At 54.6% G+C, this 23,735-nt stretch overlaps 1 protein-coding gene across 1 annotated transcript in view; it reads right to left on the bottom strand.

Moving 5' to 3' along the window:
- SRRM3 (serine/arginine repetitive matrix 3) overlaps window positions 1-23,735 on the bottom strand; it is a 76,676-nt gene that overhangs the window by 29,300 nt on the left and 23,641 nt on the right. The window contains exons 3-7 of the mRNA XM_026656421.1: window positions 10,892-11,017; window positions 8,719-8,799; window positions 4,439-4,468; window positions 3,183-3,251; window positions 804-839 (exon numbers count right to left, since the gene is read on the bottom strand). Coding sequence (XP_026512206.1) covers window positions 804-839; window positions 3,183-3,251; window positions 4,439-4,468; window positions 8,719-8,799; window positions 10,892-11,017 — 342 coding nt within the window. The remainder of the gene's footprint in view (window positions 1-803; window positions 840-3,182; window positions 3,252-4,438; window positions 4,469-8,718; window positions 8,800-10,891; window positions 11,018-23,735) is intronic.

The following is a 23,735-nucleotide window of genomic DNA, read 5'->3' as shown; positions in this document are numbered from 1 at the left end:
GATCTGGGGGTGCTGCTGGGGGGCAGGGGGAGGGATCCTGGATCTGGATTCCCCCCACTGTGTAAGCTGGAAGGCTTGTCTCTCTCCCCAACAGAAGCTGGACCAATCAAAAATCCCCCTCCCCGACCGTGTCTCTCTAATTAGCGTAGGGGTCAGGGAGGCACATCAGAGGCATGACAGTGGATTTCTTTGCCTTCCTCTGAAGCATGGGGCCGGCTATCCGAAGGGCACCGGGCTGGCTAGACAAGTGGCCTGGTGGCTCCCAGGGCCTGTTCCAGTGGAGAGAGTCCGTTACGTCTGCACGCTGAGGAGCAGATGTAGCCCATTCGCAGCAGCCCGGCCTTGCCGAATGCACAGGAGGCTGGGATCTGTTGGGAGCTGCCAGGCTGGAATGCAGCCCCCCTGGGGCCCAGCCGGTACGCACGGGACCAACCTGGAAGTGACTCTTTGCAAGCGTCTTACCGGTGGCCTCTGATGGAGCAGGGGAGGAGGTCGGTGCTGGCGGCGAAGTGAAGATGGGGCGTTACCGTCTGGCAGCTCCACCCCGAGCCCCCTTTGCTCCTGGCTCTCAGGGGGAATCCTGCTGCCTGGATGGGTGCAAATGGGCCTGGCCCTGCTCCCGCACCCACTTGGTGTGGACACAGTCAGACAGCCCACGGGCACACGACCCTGCCCGACCCAGGCCACCCCTGAACGGTCACTGGGACGGCAAAGGCCAGGAGGGAGGAGAAGGTGCCGCGGGGGCACCAGCGGGTGGGGTGGGCCAAGCTAGGGGGTGAGGCTCTTGCACCGTTCGCTCTCACCTGTGTCTTCTCTTCTTCCGGGATCCAGACTCAGACCTGAGGGACGACAGGGACGAGAGAAACAAAGCAGAGGGGTTGAGATGCGCCCTGAGGGGGTCAGACACCCCGAGGGAAGGGAAACTGGTAGCCAGGGAGCTCTGGGCGGAGGGACAATGCCCTTATATTTCAGTGGTGCATCTACGTACCCCCCTAAAAACCCTCTATCCACCGTCCCCATACATGCCTGCCTACCCAGCCCTCCAGCCCCAGATATGCCCACCTAGTTATCTACCGCAGACAAATGTATTTCCATGTTTTTCAGCCAGCTCTCTGGTGAAATCATTTCACCCGCAAACCACTTGCAGCTGAATCTGGGTGGGAGGCAGCAGCGGTTTAAACAGCCCATGACACAGCAGCTTGGAACAGGGGAGGCAGAAGAATCCTGTGTCCATTTGAAATGGGGCTTGGGGCGGGGAGGATTTAGTTCAGAATAGAATGACCTGCCCCGGGTCTGAGGCAGGACCCCGGGGCGAACGCCCCGACTCATGCAAAACATGGGATCTCCACGAACCACAACTGGCCAGGACCTGGATTTTACATCCGGGCCCAAAGAAGCCACCTTCACCAGTGCAGCGCCCCCGGCACCATGCCAGGCCATCGGCTCCGTGCTGATTCAGAGACATTGTGCCACCAGTACCGGCTGGGACTTGCCTGGAGGGTTGAGCCAGCCCTGCCCCGGTTACTTTCTGAGAGCTGATGGGCTCGCAGCTCAAGGCTCCTTATAACAGTAATGCTCAAGTCTGTCTGCTTGCTACGGTAACACACGAGTGTAACGTCCCCCAGTAACACCAGCGTACGGCTGCCGATGGCCGAACACTCAACGTACGGTAGTAATACCCAAGTACGGCTGCATATTACAGTAACGCCTGTATGCTAGAAGCCCTAAGCCAGCCTGGCCATCTTCTCTGGTTCTGGTCCAGCTGGGACGAGTGAGGTGCTGTTTGGATCACACCTGCCTGGGGTGTGTTAGCCCGAAAAGAGCGGGGGTGGGGGGATCAAAGATTTATTAATGATCATTTATTCAAACTTTGGAGTCCTTTGACCCAATAAGATGGCAGCGTGCAAAGGAACCAGTCAGCTGCCCGGCAGGCCGGAGAAGGATTGGCTGAGCCACCTCTGATGTCACCCAGGTTGTGCTGTACCTCTTGGGATGCTAGTGGCAGAGGGACACCGGAACCAGAAGGGCGGGTGTGTAATCTAAAGGACAGCGACCTGTGTGGTCTCTGGGGTGGGGGTGACCCTACATGATTGATCTAAGGAGGGCACGGGGCTCTCCAGCTGGACCCTACCGATGCCGCTCCTTGGTTGGCCCTTGGGATTAGCACCCGGTGCTCTCTGTCCACCAGGGCCGAGCCCAGGGAGGTGAAACGAGGTCCAGGCTGAAGCCCAGGTTCAAGGGGAGACAGAGGCTCAGCGAGGTTGGGATTTCACTGGCAGAATAGGAGGGACTCGGTGTCACCCGTTCCCTGGCCATGCAGCCAGCCGCTCCTTCCGCCACGGCGGCGTCTGGGCCTTAGCCCCCACGAGGAGACGCCAGGCAGCGCGAGCGGAGAGCCGGGGGACAGGATCCAGCGTGACAGAGTGTGGCGCTCTGCCCGCCTGTAGGGGTGGCCGGGCCATGGAGAGAGGTTGATGGGCCCGCTATGGCTCCTGCTTCAGGATCCAGAGGTCCCAGGGTGGATCCCCACTGCCGACGACCGGCCGGGGGGCTGCAGCCTCAGCTAAGCAGCCCCGCCATATTGGTTAGAGCCCAGCCCTACCTCTCCTTCAGGGCGCAGGACGCCACCCGCTTCCTGCCAAGAGGTAATTTGCACCTGGGCGGCCCCTAGCCCTTCCAAACTCCCCCCGCCCCCAGCCCAGGGCCTGCTGCAGGCGCGGGTGCTGCCGGGAGCCTCTGCCCGCTGCATCGGATTCCCCAGCGATGTCCTAATTGCTTTGTGAAATACAGGCTGCTCTGCACTGGTCATTTATAACATCCCGCTGCCCTCCTATCCCGGGGGGGATGACTTCATTACTGGACAGGGGGAGGAGGGAGCGCTGAGTTCAGGTTTAAGGGCCTTAGCCCAGACGGCTGCTTTGTAAGCAGGATCGGCTGCTTGCCCTGCATTATTCACGGCCCCGGAGATCCGCAGTGCAATACCGGCAGCTGTAGGGCCAGAGCCTGGTGTGAGTCAATCGAATTACACCCAGGGGAGCTTTGGCCCTTCCCCCCAAGCCACGGACGGATTAACCCTTTTTGCTGCGTGGCCCAGCCCAGCCCAGGAGGGAGCGAGCCGGGGAAGGAGGGTGGAGAAGGACGGAGCAGCGAGGGGAAGGATCGCGGTTCCCCCGGCCCAGTACCTGTCTCGTCTGTGTTTCTTCCCATTCTTCTTTTTCTTCTCCTTCCGGAGGGGCGAGGAGCTGTCGCAGCTGGAAAGCAAACACGGGTGCCTTTGAGTGGTGGGTGGGGTGGGACCTTCCTGCCCCGGGCCGGGGCCTCCTGAGGGCCGCAGAGTTTGCTAGGACCAGTGTCTGAGAACACGGCCCCCTCCTCCCGGATACCCGGCATGGGCCTGAACCCTCCCGAACAGCCAGCGCCGTATCCCCATGAGCCGGCGGACACCCAGCCCGACGCAGGGAGGTTTCAGAGAGAAAGGCTGAGATCCCTCCAAGCGGCCAAAGGGGTTTGGACACCGAATTATAACAGGGTGTTCAAATCCACTGGGTGGCTCAGAAAGTCTCAGCCAGCAAAAATAGTCAAGAGCATTAAAGAGGGTCTGAAAAATGGGGGAAAGGATTTTCCTGGGGGGTCTTTTGATTGAAATTCTGTTTAAAAATGTGATTGAAATGTTTTTTTAAACGTTCCGGCCACCTCTAAAAACACTTCTGTTGCATCTCAGCGCCACCTTGTGGTCCCTGCAGGATCTAACAGGAAACGGGTCACAAAGCCCATGGGCCAAAGATTCCTAATTAGTATTATGATTTATGCTAATCGTAGGCGCTGTGCAAACACAGACTGAACTGAGAGCCCCTGCCCCAAAGAGCGTCCAGGCTACGGAACCTTAATACACCAGCTGGAATCGGATTCGCCAAAGCCCTCAGCGCTGGCGCGTCCACTGAAATCACCCTTCTGCAAATCCTGGCTCGAGTCAGCTTGCGGGCGCCAGCTGGTGCCAATCAGTGCCGCCCTGCAGGCTTCCCTGGTTGCAGACTCACTGCTATTGTTCCTCAGGCAGCTAGATCAAAGCTAGCTCCGGTCTGTCTCCATGTGCCGCAGTCCCACCCAGACACGCCCGTAGATACCCACCCAGCTGGTTCAGGGAGGCACAAAGTGATGCGCAGGGGATTGGCTCGGCGCGACGTATCGCCTGTTCCTGAGCCGAAGAGGCCACAGCCTGACTTCGGCGGGGGTTCGACATGGACATGGCCCGAGCAGAAGCTGGGGAGGGAGCCGAGGGTTTGACCCATGGCTTGCAGCTCTGGGAATATGGACTTACTTCGAGTGAGGGAAGAGCCCTGTGCTGGAAAGAATGGCCAGCCTGCTGCCGCCTCCCATCCCTTACATTTCAGGGGGCCCGCGAGGAGGAGGGGGAGAAGCAGGCTCCCGCGTCACTCACCTGCGCTCTGATCCGGGTTTCCTCTTTTTGCTGACATTGGGGGAGGAAACAGATAAACCACATGTTAGTGGCAGCAGCGTCTTGCCAGTGGGCAGAGGGCCAGAGCCCGGGACCCATTCAGGAGCTGGGCCCCCAATGGGGACCTTCTACTTAGCCCTTTCTGTAGGGCTCGGGGCCCGAATCCGGCTCAGTTACCACCACCCTGATGCTGAGCATCAGTCTCCCCACCCTGGGCCGGGCCTGCTCCCAGCACGTGCCCTGAAATTTGTTCGGCTGGCTGATGGCACGTCTGCTAATGACATAATTCCATGCGATGATTATCTCATGCACGCACAGTAATTGCCTCGTTAGGACGTGGCATTGCAGAGGGGAAACATTACGGGGCTGGGTGCGTTCCAGGACAAAAACCACACAAACTCCCGTCAGAGGAGCCAGAGCTCCCAGCGGCAGAGAGAGCCGGGCAGCCCCAGACGAGGAGGGGATGGAAGTGGCCACAGCGACAAAGGGTCCTTGAACGTGCTTGATTGTGCTTGGCAACTAGGGGCGAAGGGAATTACCCCTCCGCTGTTATTTCCTGTTCTCAGTTTGCATTTGAGCCAGGGTGGCCATATTTACCAAAGTAAAATCGGGACCCCGCACGGGGCTGGTCCGAGCTGCCTGTCTGACATCACCGTTTGCCTGAGGACACACACAACCCCCCGTCTCCCACAGGGCTGTCCCAAGCCACCTGGCATTACTGCTCGCCCGAGCCCCATGGCACCCAGGACTGGGGCTGACCCCCCGCGCCCCGCATCCCCCTGGGCCGACTGCCCGAGCACCACACTGGCCTGGGTTTGTCCACCTGAGCCCCATGACTCCCTGACTCCCCAAGACCCACGTCACCCTGGGCTGACTGCCTGAGCCCCGCCATCCAGCACCTCGTGTCGCCACTGGCCTCCCCAAACATTCCTCCGCACCCCAACAGCTGGCACTCTTGCCAACTGATCAGAGCAACTTGCAACTGGCAAGGGCAAATGGGACAAATGCCCAGTTTTGCCAAAAAAAGTCAGGATGTCCGGGACAGGGCTTATAAAGGGGACTGTCCCGGCCAAAACGGGATGTATGTTGGTCACCCTAATTTGAGACTTACTGTAAGGTGCGTGTGTGCATGTCTGCATGTGTGTGTGTCCTTCCCTCTGGCAGTTGTGTGTGTGTTTGTGCATGCCTGGAGCTGTGCATAGTTCTAGCTCTCTGTTATCTTCATCTCTCTGTGTGTGTGTGTGTGTCCCCATAACAGTGTCTTTCCTTCTCTGCATGTCTCTGGATCTGTGTGTATGTCGGTGTTGTACCTCACGGTGTGTGTCTGTGCGTAGCAATCTCAGTGATGTGTGTGTATGTATCTCTGTGAGTGTTTTGTGTGTGTGTGTGTGCAGGTCTCCGTCACAGCATCTCGCTATCAACAATCCTGCCTCTCTCTCCGCCTCGGTGAGTGTCTCTGGATCCACAGCAGCTTGTTCCCCGCCTGGGATTACAGGCAGGCTATGTCTACACTACAGGATTAATCCGAATTTAGATAATTCGAATTTGGGAAACAGGTTGTATAAATTCGATTGTGCGCGGCCACACTAAGCACCTTAATTCGGTTTTTAACCACATTAATTCAGTGGTGTGCGGCCACACTACCCCATTAACTTAAACACAGTAATTCGGTGGTGTGCGGCCACACTAACCTTAATTCGAATTAACAAAATCGATTTAGGCTCTACTCCGTTCGTCGAGGTGGAGTACAGAAATCGATTTAAAGGGCCCTTTAATTCGAATTAACTGGCTCTGTAGTGTGGACGGGTGAAGGGTTAATTCGGATTAACGCTGCTAAATCCGAATTAATCCCGTAGTGTAGACCAGGCCGCAGCCTCCCCTCGCCCTGTCTGACCCCAGCAATCCAGCACCGGGCACTTGGCCACGCCTGGCAGGACAGGGAAACACTGCCGCCCTGTGGCAGCTGGGACCCCTGGCATGCCCCTGAGTTGAACCACGCTCATATCTAACAGGGTCACACGCTGACTCCGGGTGGGACGGGTGGAATTTAAGACTCAAGGGCAATGGAGCTAGCTGTGGGGGTCCTGTTAACATGCCTGGGAGCTGGATGACTAATTCCCATTGACCCCAAAGCTCGGCGCTGGCTTCTGACAGGCTCGGATTATCCTAACTCTGCATATTCAGAGAGCCACCTTGCCTCTTAAAGTGGTGACGCCATATCCATTTCTGGGCCCTCCCTCTCAAGTGAAAGCTTGCCAAGTGGTGAAAAGGAATGTGTCAGACTCCCTCCCAGTCGACCTGTTGCTGGAGCGGGAGGCAAGCCCCAGGGGGTGGTGTGGGGGGGGGGACAAAGTCCCAGGGAACGGGGAGGGGAGAGCTGAACAAACAGAGGGAGAGGGTGGATGGAGAGGAACAAGGATAAGGCAGGAGTTGGGGTTGGCAGGGGAGTACCGGGCTGGGGCACAGGAAGGCAGTCGGTCCCTGATTAATCACCAGCCAGGCCAGGCTCATTAAAGCTGCTGGCTAGGCTCTGCAGACAGTCATTAGCGGTGCCAAGGCAGGGGGAGGTGGCTGTGCCGGGCGAGGAATGCGAGGAACAGCGGGGACAGGGCATGGGGCGGCACATTATAAAATACGCTCACCCTTTGGGGGCCAGATCCTTGGCTACAGCTGTGCAAAAGGGGACCCACAGCTGCTGAGGAGCCCCCCAGCACCTTGGCTCTCCAAACCAGGGCAGCTCAGGGGCGTGACATGGTGGTCAGAGGGAGGCAGGACTGTAGCAGACAGATTCAGCAAGCATAAGCTAGAGCAGCCCGGTGGTCCCTCTACTTTACACAAGGAGTCAATTTAGCCCTAGGATCGGGGGGTGGGGGGGGAATCCATCCCAGAGACTCTAGGGGGACAGACAATATTGCCTCCAATTGCCCTGGGAATGCTGGGATTTCTGTGAGGGGCTGGGAGCCTGCCAGACAGCAGTGTCGCCACCAATTCATATGGGCCTTGGGGTCAGCACTGGCACACCAGCTTGGGACAGACAGCAAGTGAGCGAGCTTTTTGCACCAACAGCTTCCTGTCTGGGTGGAAAGCACTCCAAAGAAACTCGTAATGAAGCCATAAAACCACCCCCAGTCCATGGAACCAGCCCTGGTCATTTGTCATTTCCAGGGGAGGCGGCGTGGCTAACCGCTGGGCTGGGACTCCGGACTCCCGGGTTTCATAGGCACTGACTCGCTGTGGGTAGGGCTACACTGCAGTGGGAGGTCTGAGCGCTGCTCGTGTAGATTTCCCTGAGCTCGCTTTGTTCTAGCCACAGCAGTAACCCTGGGTACTTATTCGAGTGGCGGCATTGGCTTCACTGCTATTGTTACTGGCGCTGGCTGGATCAACGCTAGCTTGGGTAGGTCACCAGGTGCGGCAGACATCTCCCACTGCAGAGTAGACGTACCCTACGTGACCTTAGACAAGGCATTTCCCCTGCGTTGTGCCTCAGTTTCCCCATCTGTAAAGCAGGGATAAGGGAGCTCATTAAATGCCAGTACCAGGGGGAGCATCTCTCCGAGTCTCCCCTCCCCACAGTCTGACCGGTCAGCATCCTGCTGAGGCTGCAGCGTGAGCCGCATAGTCATTGTGGGCCCACGGCGGGCCAGGCCCGAGCCTGCTGCTCGGGCGCGAGATGGGGGAAGCGGCAGGGCAGGGAGCTGGGGGGATGGCAGGAGGCCGGAGGAGGGGCAGGCTGCTGCATCGATGGGGGAAGAGAAGGTGTTCTGGCAGGTGCCGGGGCATATCCAAGCCAAGGTCACACTGCAGGGAGAACGCCGGCACCCCCGGGCTGCCCTGCCCCCTGGGAGTCCCAGGGCCTCGGAGAGCCAGCCCAGGGCACGAGGGATGAGGTCAAAGAAGGGAACCTCAGGCTGGGGTGAGGGGGAGCACTGTGGTAGGCGCTGCAGCCGTATAGGGAAGGAGCAGGAGTTCCTGGCTCTGGCACTACAGGGGCAGCTGTCGGCCCAGACCTGGCACTTCCACCGGGGCAGAACCCTGTGCCCCTTTGGCCCAGCCCCACAGTGCTGGCTGCCCCACCCTAGCCAGGGGAAGGGGAGGGGAGGGAGAGGGTGGCTGGGGAAGGGAGTGAGGGGTCCCCAGGGAACCGGCTGGCGAAGGGCTGAGGGTCCTGCTTGGCTTGGGGTCAGGCAGGTATCCCCCTCCCAGTGGCGGGGAGCATGGACCGGGCCAGAGCAGCGGGGCGGGGCGGGTAGGTGACTCACCGGCTCCGGCGATGACCCGATTTCTTTTTCTTTTTCTTCTTGGGTGGCGGCGAGGTGGAGCTGCTCATCCTCCTCTTCAGCCTGCGGGGGAGGGGAGAGGCTCAGGGCGGGGAGCAGTAACCGTGAGCCCCCCCACGACCCAGCCCCTGCGCAGAGCGGTGGGGGGTGCCTCACCCCCAGTGTGTGTCGGGGGGAAGAAGTGTGTATATCTGGCCAGGTCTTTGTTAGGGATAAAGGTGTTTTCAAGGTGACATAGTAACTAGCACATGTTAAAATGCTAGTGTAGACGCAGCTGTTTATATCTCAGCATGTGCGGGAGGATGTCAGCCTTACGGGGGAGCCTAGAATTTATCATAACCAGCTAACACGTGTTAAAACTACGGCCTACTGTTGCTCCCCGCTAGGATAACAACCTACCGCTGTTCCCTGCTAGGATAACAACCTACCGCTGCGCCCCGCTAGGATAACAACCTACCGCTGCGCCCCGCTAGGATAACAACCTACCGCTGCTCCCTGCTAGCAGAGCTGTGTCTGTAGCTCAAACAACGGAGGTTAGCGCTGTGACGCTGAAGATCTCAGGCTCGAGCCAATGTGGCAGGGGGAGGTGATTACAGAATCTCAGCAGCGAGCCTCCAGGTGATTATTGCTTAGGAGAGGAGTAACGGGCGCGCGTACAATACACCGCACCGGCAGGTGCTGGACGCTCACGTTAGCAGACATGGCCACAGACGGAGAGACGCCAGGCTTGGTTTCTGAACTCATCTGCTGCCATGACCCAGCCATGCTGCCTGGGAGCACCCGGGCTCAACCTGCTCCCACTGGTTGATGGAGCAGCTTGTCCGTGTGATGCACTGGCGCAGGGCCTGAGCCAAAGCTCTTTGAAACTGACGGGACCGCCCTGGGCTTTGGATCGGGTCCGGCGTGCTCGGGCCAGGTCCCTCTCTAGTGGCTCTCCCAGCCTGCCGCGTGCCCCTTTAGCTTAGGGCTTGTGCTTCTGCTGCTGAAGGAGGCTAACCGGGTTCCTTGGGGGCTGGCAGCTTGTTCCTTTGGAACCAGGTTTCTACGCCCACTGACGTGTGTCTATATGTGTCCTTACAAGGGGGCTGTGCGGCGACCCCTTGTGGTGGATGTGTGCATCGGCATGGCAGCACCTGCCTTGGCAGAAAGATTCTGCAGGAAGCCAGAGGTCTGGCCTTGGCACTGGGCTGGCAGCATTGAAATGATCATTTATTTTTCATCTCAAAGGGCTTTCCTGCCCCCCTCGCACCCAACCACCAGAAGGAGGGAGCCCACAGAGAGCAGCAATAAGGGGAACCATCAAAGGGCCGGAAGGACTGCCTGCCGAAGGAAGATTAAAAGCGCTAAAGCTGCGTGGCTTGATTAAGTGGGTACACGACTGTCAGCAAACGTGTGGCAGCTGGAAACAGCTGGGAGGGAGAGAAATCTGCTCAGGGCGTGAGCGGTGGTGTGTGCATTGCTAGAAGTGATGGGATCACAGGAAGGAAAGAAAGATTTAGGCTAAACATTAGAGAAAGCATCCCAGCCCTGGGAGGTGTTAAGCTGCATTGGAGGGTCCCAAGGGAAGGAGTGGGAGCTCTGTTGCTTGGCCACTGGAAACTAGATGGTCCCCCATGGGGGTCGGATTAAGCGAGCCCACGTGCCTCCTTTGGAAAGCTCTTACTGCACACACAAAATGTACGTGCAAATGATTGCATGCCTGATTGGCACGTGCAATTCCCGTGCTTCGTGGCACAAGCTGGGCACTATTCTGCACGCATTCAGCCGCCCGCTGGGCGTGGGTCGTTGTTGCAACTGGGCGCACATATTAGGCCCCCGTTTGCCTGCACATGTGGCCACAGTCCCAGTCTGACCCTTTTTCCAAACCGGGCCTCCTGTGTGTCTTTCCCAGGTTGTAGATTTGTCGAATCCACGGCTGAGAGGTGCTTACTGGCCCCGAATCCCAGTTCAGGTGGAACTGGGAGGAGTGCTTGGTTCTCAGGTGTACCCTTGGCCGCCTGCAAACACTCGAAGGCTGTGTGTGTTGGAATGTGACCTGTTCTCCTAAGAGCCCTGGAGTGGAGCTGGTGCCAATAATGTAAGCATGTTCTCCGGGGGACCCGGGCATGGATCTGGCACTCTCAAATGCCCCCCTGCCAGCCCCCCAGCCACTCACCTGTGCTCTCTGTGGCTGCAGTGGTCTCGGTAGCAGTCGGTTGGGCAGTCACATGGCAGCAGGCAGCCCTCTCCGTACGCTGGGTACTCCATGGCGTACTCCTCCATGTGGTGGTTTTCGATCACTCTGCGCAAGGGAGAAGAACCAGTTTGAGCAGGCTTGTCACTGACTATAGACCAGGCCATGCCAACGCCACCATCGCCCCAGGCCTGTGCCTAGCCTGTCCTTGGGGGGGCATCTCTCCAAAGGCCTGGTTCGAGGTGCCTTCTCCTCCAGCCATACTAGTGCCCTAACCACTGGGCCATCTGTCCTGTGGCCCCGTGGGGCTCTAGCCCAAAGCAGATCACTGGCGACCAGGCCACTGGAGAAATGCATCAGCAATACAAATGCCCCGTGGCTGACTTTCCTTGAGCCCAGGTGCAGGCTCTGTTTCATTAAGATGTGACTGCTAATTACCCTGGAATTAGTCAGTGGCCCATACGTTCCTCTGGCAGCAGCAGCAAACCAAGCCCCAAAGACGGCAGGATTTCATGCGAGTGATAGAGAGACCGAGAGCTGCGTGGGCAGCAGCCCCGTGCCACACAGGTTGGGAGACCCATCCTGCCGGAGGGCCGGGCCCCTTTTTGGAAAGCAATGACTGGCAGTAGTTCCCCGGACTGCTTGTTCCAGCCTGAGATGGGATCTGAGCCCGACCTGTCTCAGGGGAGAGCAGATACATCCCTTTCTATTGCAGGGGCTTCCGCTCGGTCTGATGGGGGCAACACAGCACCCAGAACAAGGGGGTCCTGGTCCTAGATGCTACCGTAATACACCGAATAAACAACACGCAGCCCCCAGTTCAATGGGACCCTGGTCCGTGACAGGGCTCCTAGGTGCTACCGTAATACACCTAATAAACAACATTCAGCCCCCAGTTCAATGGGACCCTGGTCCGTGACGGGGGTGCCTAGGTGCTACCATAATACACCTAATAAATAAAATGCAGCCCCCACCACAATGGGGTCCTGGTCCGTGACGGGGGCCCACCACACATATAACTAACAATATGATGCCCCAAGAGGCCGTAGACCAGCCAGCCTCACCTGGATGAGCGTCACAATCTGGCCCTGGTGGCCTTTGTTACAATGGAAGGACTGTTGGGGTTGTAAATCACAGAGGGTGAACTTGATCGAGCACGAGGCCTAGGGACCGGTGAGACCTACGTCAGCCCCGAGAGGACTCAGTGGGAGGTCTGGCTCGATAAATGCAAGTTATTGTCCCCTTAAAATTCCTCCCACTCTGGAATCCTGCGAAGGAAAATTATTGGTTGCATGGTTTTCTCTCTTGCCCATCAGGACTGTGGGTGTATCAAAGTGAGCGAGCAAGAGGAAAAGCTGCCTTCTGGTTAAGGCAGGGGCTTGGGAGTCAGGAGATTGGGAAATCAACACTTCGCTCTACCATAGATTCCCTCTATGACCTTGGGCAAGTCACTTCATCGCTCTCTGCCTCAGTTTCCCAAAGCTGACTGCGAAGAGCTACAAAAGAATCTCACACAGCTGGGTGACTGGGCGACAAAGCGGCAGATGAAATTCAATGTTAATAAATGCAAAGTAATGCACACTGCAAAACATAATCCCAACTGTACATACAAAATGATGGGTCTAAATAAGCTGTAACCACTCAGGAAAGAGATCTCGGAGTCACTGTGGATAGTTCTCTGAAAACATCCGCTCAATGTGCAGCGGCAGTCAAAAAAGCAAACAGAATGTTAGAAACCATTGGGAAAGGGCTCGATAATAAGACAGAAAATATAATGCCACTATGTAAATCCATGGTACACCCGCACCTTGTATAGTGTGTGTAGTTCTGGTTGTCCCATCTCAAAAAAAAAAAAAAGTTAGAATTGGAGAAAGTACAGAGAAGGGCAACAAAAAGGATTAAGGGCATGGAACAGCTTCCATACGAGGAGAGATTAAAACACTGGGACTGTTCAGTTCAGAAAAGAGTCAGCTAAGGGGGGGATATGACAGAGGTCTATAAAATCATGACTGGTGTGGAGAACGTGAATAGGGAAGTGTTGTTTACCCCCTTCCCATAACACAAGAACTAGGGGTCATGTGATGAAATGAATAGGTAGCAGGTTTAAAACAAACATCAGGAAGTACCTCTTCACACCCCGCACAGTCAACCTGTGGAACTCACTGCCAGGGGATGTTGTGAAGGCCAAAAGTATAACTGGGTTCAAAGAAGAATTAGATTCTTCCTAGAGGTTAAGTCCATCAAAGGCTATTAGCCAAGATGGTCAGAGATGCAACCCCAACTATCAGAACACGTAAAGACAGCCTGAGGATGCTGAGGGTTCTGTCTGAGATCACTACAGTGGTTGCAATATAAAGTCAATATAAAGGTTCGATGGGGTCACACCCCATTGGCTGGGATCAGTGGGATTGAGCGGAGGTTGTGCGGGGCCCAGTTGATATCTGGAGTTGCTGGAGATGTTAGCCTGGATTTTCGCAGTTCCGTGGGGCTTGTGCGGTCCCTCCATAGATCAGAGAAGGATTATCTGGGATTAGCAGGGGGTGAAGAAGTCAATGAAGATCACTGGGAGAGGGTTATGCCAGGTTATCTCTGAAGGAGCTTAGCCCGTGTTCTGTTGAAAGCCGGGATGGATTACCGAGGGGAAAGAAGGCTGAACAGCAATCTGGGCACTCAGCAGGATTATCTGGTCATTGGCAGGAGCTGCCCAAGATGACCTAGGATTTTGAGCTGCTCACCTGAGTCACCAGAGGGACATTTGAACCTACTGAGGGTCACCTTCGGTCCACCTGGGGTCGGAGGCCATGTGGAAGTTAATTGCCAGGGTATCAGATCTCACCACTGGTGAGTGCAGAGGGTTCACAGCGGCCATGTAGGTTACCTGGGAATGGAAAGGGTCACCTGGAGTGGTAGGACAAGGTTATCTGAAGGCCACATACGGCCACTTGAAGGTGAGATGGTTTCAGTGTCAACTGAGGCTAGTCCATGTGGGATACCCAGGCAAGCTGCTGGCTGAGGCCAGTCGAGATGGGGCAGGGTCTGGCCTACCTGTTGCAGAGAAGCTGGGAGAAGACGGTTAATGAGAGGAACGACATGAGGGAAACCCTTGGTGTCTCTCCTCCCACCAAGGGGTTTATCTGCTTAATACCAATGGGTGCAACCATGTTCCCACGGAAACCAAGGGGATTTGCCATGGGCTACAATGAATGGCAACAGGATGGGGCCTGGTGACTTGTATGTCGGCAGTAACCTTTTGTTTAAGGATCTCAAAGCTCTTTGCAGACACCCATGAAGAAGTGGGCAGCACCCATGGAGGGTTGGTCAGTATCGCTGTCCCACTGATGGGGAGACACCAACACAGAGGGACAATACAGCTCCACTTTCAACCTCGGGAGCCTGACATCAGGGAGCCGGCTGGATATTGGGCCTGGTTCCTCCAGGGGCACTGTGGTTGCTCTGAACATCGGACCGTAGCTTTACATGCCTAAATATGGCTTCAGGGGCCTAACCCCAGAATCTGAACACTTTGGTCTGAGTGCTTGGCTGCTGATCACACACTAATTGAGGTGGAGAATCAGGGTTAGGACCCAGGAGTCCTGGCCCCCTATCCTCTGCACTAACCACTACTACTGCATAGACTGTAAGGTCAGACGGGACCATCATGATCATCTAGTCTGACCTGCATATCACAGGCCACAAAACCTCACCCACCCACTCCTGTGATAGACCCCGAACCTCTGGCTGAGTGACTGACGTCCTCAAATCATGACAGAGAATCCACTTGACCTCCCTGCTTCGGGTATCAAGGAGTCTGGGCAGGACGGCTGGTGAAGTGCACTCTGGGAATGCGCATACAGACTTGGAGCCTCAAAATCACACATGTCCTGGAGGCGATTCAGTGCAATTCCCCGCGCGGCCAGGCAGACCCTCCCCGGCAGGACGGTAAGGGACTAGCGCCACCCAGGGGAGTGGGACTCAGGGAGAGCCCTGCATTCCCCTGCACCAGGAGCTTGGGGTGCAGTGCACCCCCAGCAGCGAAGGGGCACTGCGGGAGGGTTTGTGAGGGCCAGTTTTCCAAAGCACTCTGGCGGCAGCAAGCGCATGAGAAATCCCTGCGGACCCTGTGAGCCCTGAACAGGCCGCCTGGCTCCCAGCAGAGGCCTGTCGGCTGGAAAGTGCCTGCTCTCTCTGGAGTTGGGAGAGCCGTAGCCCTGTCTAGGAAGGCTGGCTGGAGGGAGAAGAGGCCCCTTGGCCCAGCTGGCCTCCCAGTTTATCACCCCACCCTCCGGATGGCAGCTGGAAAACTCCCCCTTAGAGTGTTGGGTTCAATGGAAGGCACTGGTCGGCCTCAGTCCCTGGCTTGGGCCTGCTACAGTGGGGCCTCGATGTTTCATTCAGACTCTGGCCTTCCCCGGCTGCTCTAACCCTTCTTCCCAGCCTCCTGGCACTCGCAGTCCCTCCTCTCAGCTCCCCCTCTCCTGTCCCTCTGAACCTGGCTCTCTGCTCTCCCAGCTTCGCTCACCCCCTCTCTGCTTTCTCCAGCCCCTCTGGTTTTGCTGCTCTGGATCCCGTCCCTGCCGCCTCCAGTTCCTCTCTCTGGGTACGTCTACACTGCAATCTGAGGTTGTGCAGACATACTCGAGCTAGATTTGATCTAGTTAGTTCCAATAACAGAAGCAGCAAAGCCAGGGCAGTAGCCTACATCGCCGGGTCCCCCGCTTGCCACACTCCTCTCTCTGCTAACTCTCTCTCATCTCTCTGTTCTCCAGCCCTCTCTCTACCCCCGGAGCAGCGTGAAAACTTGAACCGAGCCTTCCTCTGCCTCAACATGCAAACGGTAAAAGCAGCGACCTTTTGCTTTCGTCTGGCGCTGGAGGAGGTTTGAACAAGTACGTACAAGGGCACAAAGACTCGGGTGTGTCTTGCTGAGGCACCAGTGAAACATCAAAGAGTACAAACAAAATGTTTGCCAGCAACCCAGAGAGAGGAAGACGAAGAGCGTCAGAGGGCAGGAACGGGCAGCTTTGTGATGTGTTTGAAACTCAGCATCTTTAGGCTCGCTGGACTTGGGCTCAGATGCTCGCTGGAGGATCGCTGGGAAAGGTTCCAGGCTGGGTTTATCAACACTGGCTTCTGCTCTGAATTTGATCACTAAGTCCCTGACTGCACCAGCAAACCGGGTGACATCTGAATCAGATCTGAATACTCTTGCTCAAACTCACCCCTTCTGCAAACTCCCCGATTTCAATGGGGCTACTCCAGGAGCAGGGTCGTACTCACGGGGAGAAAGGGTGTCGCAAGCTAGCCCCTAGGGAGGGAGGATGTGGGGGGCGGGGTGTGGCCAAGGCACTAGCCAAGCATAGAGGAGCTCGGACTCTGATCCCCAGCTCTCCCGCTGACTCCCTGGTCCCAGCTCTTCAAAAAGAATTCAGCCCCCAGCAGCTCCGATTGACACAACTAAGCAAGTGGCTGGTTTTTCAAAAGTGGCCGGCTGCCATTGAGAACAATGGGAGGTGCACAGTGCTTTTGAAAATCTGGCCCTCAGTGTCTCGTCTGTAAAATGGGGTTAATAGTACTGCCTTTCCCCCACTATGTGTGTTTAGACTGTCGCTCTCCAGGGCAGGGACCCTCTCGCCTAACACATCTGTGCAGTGCCTAGCGCCAGGGTCCAGAGATGAGCTAATGTAATGCTGCTGCTTAACACTAACCTAAAGTGCCGCTCCTGCAAAATGATCTGCAGGGGCGCAGGCCAGTGCTCACAGGGGCTGCCCTGGGGCTCTGCCTGGCTAGATCAGACTGCAGGATCGGGGCCCAAAGCGCCTGCAAATCATGGTGGCCTAAAAACGGTGAGCTCGGAAACAAAGGCTCAGTTAAGGCCTGGCTCAAAATCTGGCCCTGGATCGAAACTCTCCAGTTCTCCAGCATTTCCATTTGCACACAGATCCCATATTCCCCACTGGAAGGGGGCGGCAAACAAGGACTGGCCGGAACCAGCTCTTAGCGAAATGAAGGTGGGGATGAGAGGGGTTAGGGTGAGACCCTCTAGCTGGGGAGTTTGAAACTGGAACAGGTGAGGAGTGACTCCACATTGTTCCCCTCGGATGGCTCATTGGGGGTCTACAGGACACAAATTGGGCAGGGCAGTTCCTAGTGGCCGAGCATCCGTCCCATTTGTCCCCTGTCCAAGAGGCCTAGGGCTGAATGGGCCTCAGAGACAGAATTCTCCATCTAATCCCTAAGGTTGGTCTCGCCGGGTCATCGGGGTTGGCAGGGCAGCGTGGGGAAGCTGCCTGGGCTGTACCATGGCCGTCAAGCTGGTAAATCATGTTCAATAAGACAGCAGGCCGGGGCAGACAGCTCTGCTCAGAGCCTGCGCCTGGCGCTGCGGCAGGATTTGCAGGGCACGTGCTGCACGCAGATCCTCCCCTCCCTTCACTAGTTGTACTCTGCAGCAATTTCATTGACTCCTGACCAGCACTGAGGGACGGACCAGGCCCGAAGCCTTGACGCTACTCCAGTGCTTGGAAGATGGCTCCTTAGCCGTTCATTAAGCATCAGATAACTAGTGTCACACTCCTTCCAACTGGAAACGGCATTTAACAGAGCTGGCAGGACCCAGCTCAGGCTTCCCCTGGGACTCCGACAGCACTGTAGTTTGATGATGTGATTTACATTAAGGCGGATAAACGCTCTTCTAAACCGGCCTCACTTTGCGCCTCCTTCCCCTCTGCAGCCATTGAGCAGGGGATGACAAGCGGCAGCATCTCTCCATGCACATGAACCTCTGCCCCTCGGGGAGTTTCACCCAATTAAGAGCCGAGTGAACAATCGCCTGTTTTAAGGGAGTGAAAACCGGGGTGTTGTGGACTCAAAGTACAAGCCAGATCTCTTCCTTTCTACTGCAAATTACCCTTCCTCCCAGGAGGCCGCCCAGCTGCCAGCCAGAGAGACAGGGACGGTGGCTGGTATTAGAAAGGCTTTTCTCATTTTTCCAATGGCATGTTTCTCGGTGATTGGGTTGTGACACATTTCAAGATGCTGGATTTTGATGACTTGGCCAGGTGATAACATTCAGCACCATGAACAGCTCCCAGGCTAGGCTGTCCCGGCCCTAAAATCATCCCATCCAAAGATTTTCTCTCCTTAGCTTTGCTTAACCGTTCAGAACCAGCTTTTGCTGCCTGGATGGTTTTTAGTAGGAACTCAGAGGCAGTGGGAACAGTGAGCAGAAGACCTGGGTTCTATTCCTGGCTCTGCACTGGCCTGCTGCGTGACTTTGGATAACCCACTTTAATCTCCGTGTGCCTCAATTTCTCCATCTGTAAAATGGGGAGAACGCTGCTGATGCTGACGTGCTTTCTATGGTTCTTGGCGCTGAATGGCTGCAAAGAGCTCCGTGCTATTGGTATATAGCACATACACCAAAATGACATTAAAAGAACAGGAATTTTGCAAAGCCAAGCACCCAGAAATTAGGAAATGCCAACATTCCAGTTGTCTGGGCAACCTGAATCTGACCCCCTTGTGCATACGCAGCATGAGCCAGTCTTTAATTACATGACCACATACTGTTTTTGCCCCAGGACCCCGGCCTCATTCAGTGACTGGGCTGAACTGCGGCCACTCAATAGTTTGTCTTCTTCTCATTGCCCACTGTGTGGCTCCAGGCCTTAGCTGCTTCTTACTATCCAAACCCCACATCTGAAGACAAAACTGTTTTCTTCATGGGATTTCTATTGTGTCCGAGTGCTTCACAGCCATTAATATATCCTCACGACACCTCTGCGGGATGAGGGGGTGGTATGATTTCCATTTCACACATGGGAAACTGAGGCACACAGAGGTTCAGGTCCAAAGTATCCATTCATTTTAGGTGCCCACTTTGGGACAGCATTACTGAGGGAATGACCTGCTCCGGTCACGTCAGCTCTGGGCTGGGGCCTGCTCAGTGTGGATGGAACATTTGAGAATTAGCCTGGGCTCTTGCAAGGCTCCTCTGACTTTGCGCAAGCTGTAATTTTTCAGAGGCTTATAGCTTGGCCTAATTTGGGGAGATTTTCACAGGGACAACAAAAGGCACAGCCCCGGGACAAAAACTGCCCCCTGCCACATTTCAAGTCTCTGCTCCAAAGCCTGGTGGGTGCTAGAGCTTCTAACAAAGGTCACGAGGATCTTTTACCACGGGCAAAACAATGTATGTTTCCCTAACCTTGTACTCGGAAATGGCTGAACCAAGATTGGGCTCAATGCTTGGAAAGTACTTCGGAGAGGAAATGTGCCCCTGAAGTAGTAAGGATTGTTAGCAAGGCAGTGTAGAAGAACCCTCATCCCAGCTCAGCAATTCCCCTCTGTCCCCAGGGGTAATGCATGGAAATTCATCAGCACGTAGACACCTCCGCAGGGGAAAACTACTATATTGAACTACTACTACTAGATGAACACGATTTGTTGGGGAAGAGTCAACATGATTTTTGTAAAGGGAAATCACGCCTCACCAATCTACTAGAATTCTTTGAGGGGGGTCAACAAGGGGGATCCAGTGGACACAATGTACTTAGAGTTTCAGAAAGCCTTTGTCAAAGTGCCTCACCAAAGGTTCGTAAGCAAAGTAAGCTGTCATGGGATAAAACGGAAGGTCATCTCATGGATCAGTAACTGGTTAAAAGATGGGAAACAAAGGGTAGGAATAAATGGTCAGTTTTCAGATTGGAGAATGGTAAATAGTGGTGTCCCCCAGGGTCCGTACTGGGACCAGTCCTATTCAACATATTCATAAATGATCTGGAAAAAGGGGTAAACAGTGAGGTGGCAAAATTTTCAGATGATACAAAACTACTTAAGATAGTTAAATCCAAAGCAGACTGCGAAAAGTTACAAAGGGATCTCACAAAATTGCGTGACTGGGCAACAAAACGGCAGATGAAATTCAATATTGATAAATGCAAAGTCATGCACATTGGAAAACATAATCCCAACTACACATATAAAATGATGGGGTCTAAATTAGCTGTTACCCCTCAAGAGAAAGATCTGGGAGTCATTGTGGATAGTTCTCTGAAAACATCCGCTCAATGTGCAGCGTCAGTCAAAAAAGCGAACAGAATGTTGGGAATCATTAAGGATAAGATAAGACAAAAAATATCATATTGCCTATATATAAATCCACGGTACGCCCACATCTTGAATACTGCGTGCAGGTCTAGTCGCTCCATATCAAAAAAAGATATATTGGAATTTTTTTCCAAGGGCAACAAAAATTATTAGGGGTCTGGATCAGCTTCCATATGAGGAGAGATTAATAAGACTGGGACTTTTCAGCTTGGAAAAGAGATGGCTAAGGGGGGATATGATAGAGGTCTACAAAATAATGACTAATGTGGAGAAAGTACATAAGGAAGTGTTATTTACTCCTTCTCATTGCATAAGAACTAGGGGTCATCAAATGAAATTAACAGGCAGCAGGTTTAAAACAAACAAAAGGGAGTATTTCTTCACACAACCCACAGTGAACCTGTGGAACTCCTTGCCAGAGGATGTTGTGAAGGCCAAGACCATAACAGCGTTCAAAAAAAGAACTAGATAAGTTCATGGAGGATAGGTCCATCAATGGCTATTAGCCAGGATGGGCAGGGATGGTGTCCCTAGCCTCTGTTTGCCAGAAGCTGGGAATGGACCACAGGGGATGGATCACCTGTTCTGTTCATTTCCACTGATGCACCTGGCACTGGCCACTGTTGGAAGACAGATTACTGGGCTAGATGGACCTTTGGTCTGACCCAATGTGGCCATTCTTATGTTCTTATTCTTAGCTTGTAAGAATCTTGGAGCAGAGATTGTCATTTTGTGATGTGTCTGTACTGCACTCAGCACAATGGGGTCTAGGACCAGGGCCCCTAGGCACTGCTGACGTACAAATCAACAAGAACATTAATAATATCAACCTCACTTACGCCCAGGACCATCTCTGTTCTGTGTTTGTACAGCACCTAGCACAACGGGGTCCTGGGCCAAGAGTGGGACTCTTCGGCGCTACTACAGTCATCAGCTGGGGTTTCTTCTATGTGAGTCGACCGCCCCCTCCACTACTACAGTCATCAGCTGGGATTTCTTCTATGTGAGTCTACCGCCCCCTCCGCCCAGCATAACCTGAGAGCGACATCGACACTTGAATTCCTTCCCAAGCCCATTTTCTAATCCTGGACTAAGTTTCCAGACTCTTGCTACCTTGACAGCAGCTGAAGCGTGCTACACAAGATTGCTTTTTTGTTACTTAGATGCTAGCCTGCACTTACCCCCGCTCCTGCTTTACGGCCTAAAACGAAGATCCATGTCTGGGCGGGTGAGCTCGGGGGGAGCAGTGCAGTAACTGGCAGAATTTATAGAATGCCGACCAGGTGTCAGACATCTCCATTTCCTGTCCAATGTGCCGCACAAGTCTCGCAGCCCTTCTCCCCCCTTGGGACTCCCCGTGACATTGCAAAGTCTGCAAATAGTTCGACTGGTCACCCCACCGCCGACGCACACTGCAGAGGTGTCAGGAGGAGGAGCCCAAAACCTCAGCAGGTGTAACCTGGCATCAACCACAGAGCAATGCCCATGTAAGCCAGTTGGCCCCCTCCAGACTCCAGTTCTGCAAAATTGCAGGTACGCCTGCAAAGCATGAATGCTGCCAAGGTCCCAGTGAGCAAGGGGTTAATCTTAGAGGGTGGAGATGGAGGCCCAGGGACCAGAGGGCTGGGATGATCTCCGAGCTGGGGAGTGTTTTTCAATTCACTTTCCGCTCCTGGGGGTCTTATTTTGCTCCCTCGTTCGGGAAGCCCTCCCTTGGGGAAGACATCTTGCTGACTGCAGCTGGATTTGCCAGCTGAGTCCTTCCACCAGCCACTTGAGTGAGCGACCAAGCAAGGGAGCAGATCTCAGCAGGGCTTTGCGATGCTCTCTGACGCTGAAACCCGGGGACCCTTTGAGCCGTACCCAGCTGTGCTTTTCGGCCGGCATGTGGTTGCAGAAGTTTCTGCCCCAGCCCCACCCCCCCAGTGCTGCAGTTCTTTCTCCCTGCCCTGATTTCCTGAGCCTAATGAAGCATTAATATTCAGTGAACCTACAGGATCTATTCCTGTCCCGGAGTGACCTGCTTTCCAGGCTGATAGATGATGTGTGGCTTGCCAACTGCGCTCGCTGTGCCATTAAGCATTTCACAGATAAATCACGATCAAGCTGGGGCAGAACCAAGCGCTGACAGGGATATTCCTGGAGCTGCGCCGGGGGAGGAGGGAGAGGAAAGGGGGAAAGAAATCAGAACCTAAGAATCGGGGTCTTTGCAGCACAAGCTGTGCCACTCACCTGAACGATTTGAGAGTGGAAACCCCTTTGTTCCATTCCAGAGAGACCCACACATACACAGGATGGGAGTTATCCGAGGCCAGATTCTGACTTCGGAGGAGTCACTCCCAATGTGGAGCAGTGTAACTGAAGTCAGTGTGTTCACATGCCTCAGTGCAGCCAGTGAAGTTACTTTGGATTTACACAAGATGCGAAGTGAAAAATGAGTGGGGGGGCAACTCTGGATTTAAACTGACCTACCCCTAATTACAGCAAATTCAGTGCAGTGCCTAGCAAAATGGGGCCAAGGCGGGTAGTGTAATCGATTGACACAGCAGTGACTGATATCAGGCTCTGCTGAAGTCAATGGAGTTACTCCAGATTTACCCAGATCTGGCCCACTACACCAGCAATTAATTTCAAGGGCTGACAGACAGCTGCACCCCACCGGTCCATGGCCTCCCCGATGCAGAAAAGAAAGTGACTGACAGGAGAAGAGCAGAGGAGAGATTTTCTGGAATGGCAGGAAGTGGCCAGAAGCTTGGAACTGCCTAAGCTGGGAAACCCCGGGACTCTTCACAGAGCTGAGACTCAAGGGACTTGGGTTCTCTTCCTGGTTGTGCCACTGGCTGACCTGGGACAAGTCACGTCCCTCCCTGTGCCTCAGTTTCCCCATCTGTAAAATAGGAGTGATGACACTGATGCCTTCTGCTGATGAACAGTGCGATAAAAAAGCGAGGTGTTCTCCACAGGCATAAGGACACAGAGGGCCCCGCTTTATATATTTCTCACCTGTGCTGCAGTGAAGGGAGATCACCACTGCTCATCCTCCCTGTGCACCATTATTTAGCTGAGTAACCCGCAGAGGTATCGCATGCAGTGAGATTTCCCAGGAGAGTTGGGAACTCTTTGGGGGTTGCTTGGCCAGACCACAGAATCGAAGCCGAGTTTAGAAAGCCGGGCTCCACGCAGTCTGGAGGCCAGCCAGGCCTCTGGGATCTTGCTGCCTTGGATTTGAGGGGCCATTATGACCTATGTGCTTTGTAAAAGTTAGTTATAAAAAGTAAGCGAATAGAGCGTACTTCGAAGCAGTTCTCTGAAGCCATCTTGAGAGACATTTTTCCTGACACCTTTTCTCCCCAGCGGGTGAGCAACTGGCCACTGCAAACCTGCTGTTAATTACTCACTACCATTCCAGATGTTGGGTAAATATCTGGGATGTTCTAAACCTATCGCTCATATCTGTGTGTGCTTAAATCTAATAAACTGCAATGTTGGACAAGAGCACGCTGACTTGCATGAATCTTATCAGACGGAATTGCTGTGTTCCCATTGACATCGCCTGGAGTGAAATCGTTAAGTTGCCCCTGCTGGGGGTTCTGAAAACACCAGGTAACAATCTCAGACCCGTTCATTTCCTCCACCGTCAGCCTATGCAACGTGATGGGGAAACGAACGCAGCTCGCCGTCGTATTTACTGGGAGGGGAGAGAAGGGAAGGAGAACTG

The sequence above is a fragment of the Terrapene carolina genome, unplaced genomic scaffold, assembly GCF_002925995.2.
Source record: "Terrapene carolina triunguis isolate 2854851 unplaced genomic scaffold, T_m_triunguis-2.0 Scaffold231, whole genome shotgun sequence".
In the NCBI taxonomy this organism is placed as follows: domain Eukaryota; kingdom Metazoa; phylum Chordata; order Testudines; family Emydidae; genus Terrapene; species Terrapene triunguis.
The sequence above is the reverse complement of the archived record's forward strand: the minus strand, read 5'-3'. Positions and strand labels throughout refer to the sequence as shown.